Source organism: Carica papaya, chromosome 4, assembly GCF_054855325.1.
Source record: "Carica papaya isolate Zhongbai chromosome 4, ASM5485532v1, whole genome shotgun sequence".
Taxonomy (NCBI): domain Eukaryota; kingdom Viridiplantae; phylum Streptophyta; class Magnoliopsida; order Brassicales; family Caricaceae; genus Carica; species Carica papaya.
In genome coordinates, this window is record NC_142312.1 from 1,655,756 (window position 1) to 1,659,612 (window position 3,857).

General features: G+C 37.6%; 1 protein-coding gene across 1 annotated transcript; it reads right to left on the reverse strand.

Annotated features, from left to right (window-relative positions):
• Positions 1-2,370, reverse strand: LOC110809089 (1-aminocyclopropane-1-carboxylate synthase 9-like). Its single transcript, XM_022034804.2, has 4 exons — positions 1,919-2,370; positions 1,683-1,814; positions 1,402-1,562; positions 1-1,279 (listed from the first exon to the last, which is right to left on the reverse strand). The coding sequence occupies exons 1-4, from the start codon at positions 2,063-2,065 to the stop codon at positions 319-321; spliced, it is 1,401 nt and encodes a 466-aa protein (XP_021890496.1). The 5' UTR covers positions 2,066-2,370; the 3' UTR covers positions 1-318.
• Positions 2,371-3,857: the final 1,487 nt, after the last annotated feature.

The window sequence follows — 3,857 nt, forward strand, 5'->3', positions numbered from 1 at the left end:
CTATTACATGAATGTATTATTTTACTCATGATGGGCAAATCATCATGGTATATTCTACGACGACTTTGAAGATTTCACGCAAGGGAATTAATGGACGGAATTTTACAGATTAAGCCACTTCAAATCCAAACATGGACTGAGTGCACTTTTCTAAGGTAACTAAAAATAAATAAATAAAGGACCGAGAATTAATTTAGTACTCAATCACCAAAAAAAAAAAATTTTGGCAAAAAAAAAAAAAAAAATGAAAGTATTGCACAGCGTGTTCACGCTTGTTGGGTGGCCGCGGCCGCCGTTGGTTGTGGTCGATGTGCCAGACTATCGTTCTTCGGGCTCGCGGTCCTGAAACGATAGTCGGAAAACCCACTTGGTGATCGTCTTCTTCCGCAAGCTCTTGAGAGCTTGATGACTCTGTGTGCGGCCATTAATGGAGTCTACGAATCCTTTGAGTCTTTTCATGGAGAGTTTTAAGGTGTCCTCCGACATGTTAGCGAAGCAGACTCGGAACCAGCCTGGTTCTGAACAATGGCAGGAGGAGCCGGGGGAGATGTTGAGGCGGACGTCGTAAACAATCTTCTTCCACAGCTCCATTTCAGCTTCAAAAGTGTTGGACGTGAGAAGATGCCTCATGTCAACCCAGCAGAACAAACCTGCATTGCTTTTTAAGCAGGTGATCCCGGCATTTTCGAGGCCGGCGACGAGTTTTTTCTGTCTCTGTCTTAGTCTCTTTTGGTTTTCTTGAATATAGTTCTTAGTGAACTTCTTGTCGGAGAGCATGGCGGAGAGGAGATACTGAGTTTGGGAAGAAACCAGGCCGAAGCTGGACATTTTTGTTGCGGCTGCAACAACCATGTCATCGTTGGAGTAAATGGCTCCAACGCGAAAACCAGGCAGGCCTAGATCTTTGGAGAGGCTGTAAACGACATGAACGTGGTTCCAGACCTCGGTGTCCTCGCATTTCCTTTCTTTTAAAATCTCCATGACGCTCACGAATCCTGGAGAGCTAAAAACTGTGCCTGAATATATTTCGTCGCTGATTAAGTGAATTCCTTTTAAGGTGATAAAGTTGACGAGAAGGTTCAGCTCGTTTCGGGTCATTGCGGTGCCGAGTGGGTTTGACGGGTTGGTGACTAAAACACCTTTAACTATCAACCCACGTTCATGGGCTTCTTGATAAGCTTCTTCCAGAGCCGATGCAGTGATTTGGAAGCCATTAGAGCTTGTACAATGAATTGGCACAATCTCTACTCCGGTCCTCCATTTGAGATCTCTATCGAATCTGCAAGTGAAAAATTATTCCTTAATTTAGTATGGTAACTTTTTACTCGACACCGAAGGTTATTGATATATGTCACAGGTAGATGTAGACAGAAGCAATTCTAGATAAAGTCCATTACGTACCCCGGATAGTAGGGTGTGGGAAGAAGGAAGGCGTCGCCAGGTTCGGCGAGACAGAACATAAGAGTCTCGTTGGCCGAGGTAGCTCCGGCGGTGAGGACAATGTTGTTTGGATCAAAAGTTACTTTGTTTCCTCTGATTTCCGCCATGAAATCAACCAATGCCTGATCAGAATACATACACGTAAACTCATGATCAGTCACATGTTTTAACGTAAGTATATTTTATTAATCATGTACAAATATAGATACGTAGATATGTTTAACTGAAGTAACATATCCTACTTTCTTGAATGCGGGGAGGCCGTGATAATCCTGAAACAGAGCAAGTTCTCTGAAAATGGATTGCCCGTCTCTCTTGAACGCGGCTGCGTCAGGGTTTTTCGCCAACCATGACTCAAGCAAATCAAACGAGAGCTGCAAAAAGAAGGTGAACACGATTAGAAAACTTTATTCATTTAATTCTGATTCTCTCTCGTGCACATATGTCAACGGAGATGAGTTTTGCAGATAATCGGTACCTGATTCTCTGCAAGACCCATCTGAATAATCCCAGTTGGGTTCTTGATCTCATCATAAGGATTGTTTTCATACTCTTGCCAACCCAGAAAATAAGAAGAATCTTGGCCATGAGTATTCAAAGTAACTTTTCTGGACAGCGTCCTCATTTTGTCGTGCAACCTGTTTGTGGTGATACCGATTCAAGAGGAAGCTAGAAGATAGCGGGTATTTTGTTTGGAAGCTGAGGAAATGATGGAAAGAAGTGAATTGGATTGTTTTGGAATGGAGGATTGTAGAGGAAGGTGACATATATATATATAGGCGGGGGATGTGAAAATTTTAACACAGGAATGGAATTAATTGGAATTAGACAGCATTAGAAAGAAAATTTTGACCACATCCCAGACAGGATTTCTGGGCTAACTGATATGATTATTGAAAATGATAAGACAACGCGCTTTCTACACCGTCTTTCTCCGAGTTCTGACTTGATTAACACACAAAATCCTCTGCTTCACTACCCACAAAGTCGCGTGAAGTAATAATATATCTTTTCTTTTATTTATTTATTTATTTATTCTGAACATGCATATGGTCGTCACTTGTTTCTCAAGATTTTTCACTGACTATATTTCAACAAATAATTAAAACTTGCAGCACATTAGAAGTATTTTATTTCTTTTTTTAATTTAGTAGGTTTAAGTTATTTTTGGACCAACACTCGAATATTCATATATCGTGACAACATATATTATGAAAATATTATGAAGTGAAAATTTAAGATAGGAGAAACAAAAAAAAAAAAGAATAGCAGTGAGTTTAATGGTAGCTATTACCGACAGACAAGAAATCTTTGCACAGAAAATGTTGAAGAGTGACGGAACGAAGTCCATGTTAAGTTCAACTTGAGAGTGGCCCCTTCTGGTCTCTTCTCCTGCCTCATTCTGCTCCCTAATCTCCATTAAATCTTCTTTAGTATGTCGGCCATTAATTTTTATTTTTATTTTCTTAAACAACAGAATCTTAAATTGGTTTATCATTCATATATATATATATATATATATATATATATAATAACACATACGTATAGTATAAAATAACTTACACGTTTTTACCCTTTGGTGGTGATGTAAAAATTCTCTTATAATCAACTACTTGGAAATTAGAGGATTTTTTTTTAAAAAAATAAGGAACCAGTTCTATTATATACACACCTGGTCAACACATACCATGGATTTCCAGTTTTATCTGCTCAACGTAGCAACTAGAACTTGCTATCAAATTGAATTTGATTATTAATTAACCCTCTCAATTTCAAGTTTTATTCATGGAATCTAAAGTCAAACAACGAGAATAACAGAGAGAGAGAGCGGCAGCTAATTAGCCAAGATCTCATTGTCTCATCCACTAATTTTTCGATAATGGTAGTTTGAATTAATTAATTTACTTAATCCACCATTAATTTGCAAAAGAAAGGAAATTTAAAGCAAGTAAAATGATGGCACTCGGTGACTATTTTTCCTACCAAAATTAAATATTATTTACGTTTTCTAGAAAAAGTTAAAATCAATTCCAAACTGGCAATAAAAAATCATGTTGAGAAATCAAATTCCAAAAACTTGAAATTTAAATATTCATCTTAAACTAACATCCCAGAATCGAAATTCGTGTTAATTATTTATTTCAATTTATTATATACAAATGTAACTTTGGGGTATGTGTGTGTATTTATAAATCCATCTACGTATATATATGTATATGTGTATTCATATGTCTGGTTAAGGCGTGGAGTAAGTTAAAAGAAGAATGTAAACAATTGTCAGGCGCCCTTAGTTTTCAGCTCCCCGGTTTGCAATCAGTGTCTCATTTCTCATGATTAAAAATGCAAAGTAAGAAAACTAAAGGAATTACGACCTAATTATATTTAAGCATATTAAGGGGTTTGGTGGAGGAAGCTTT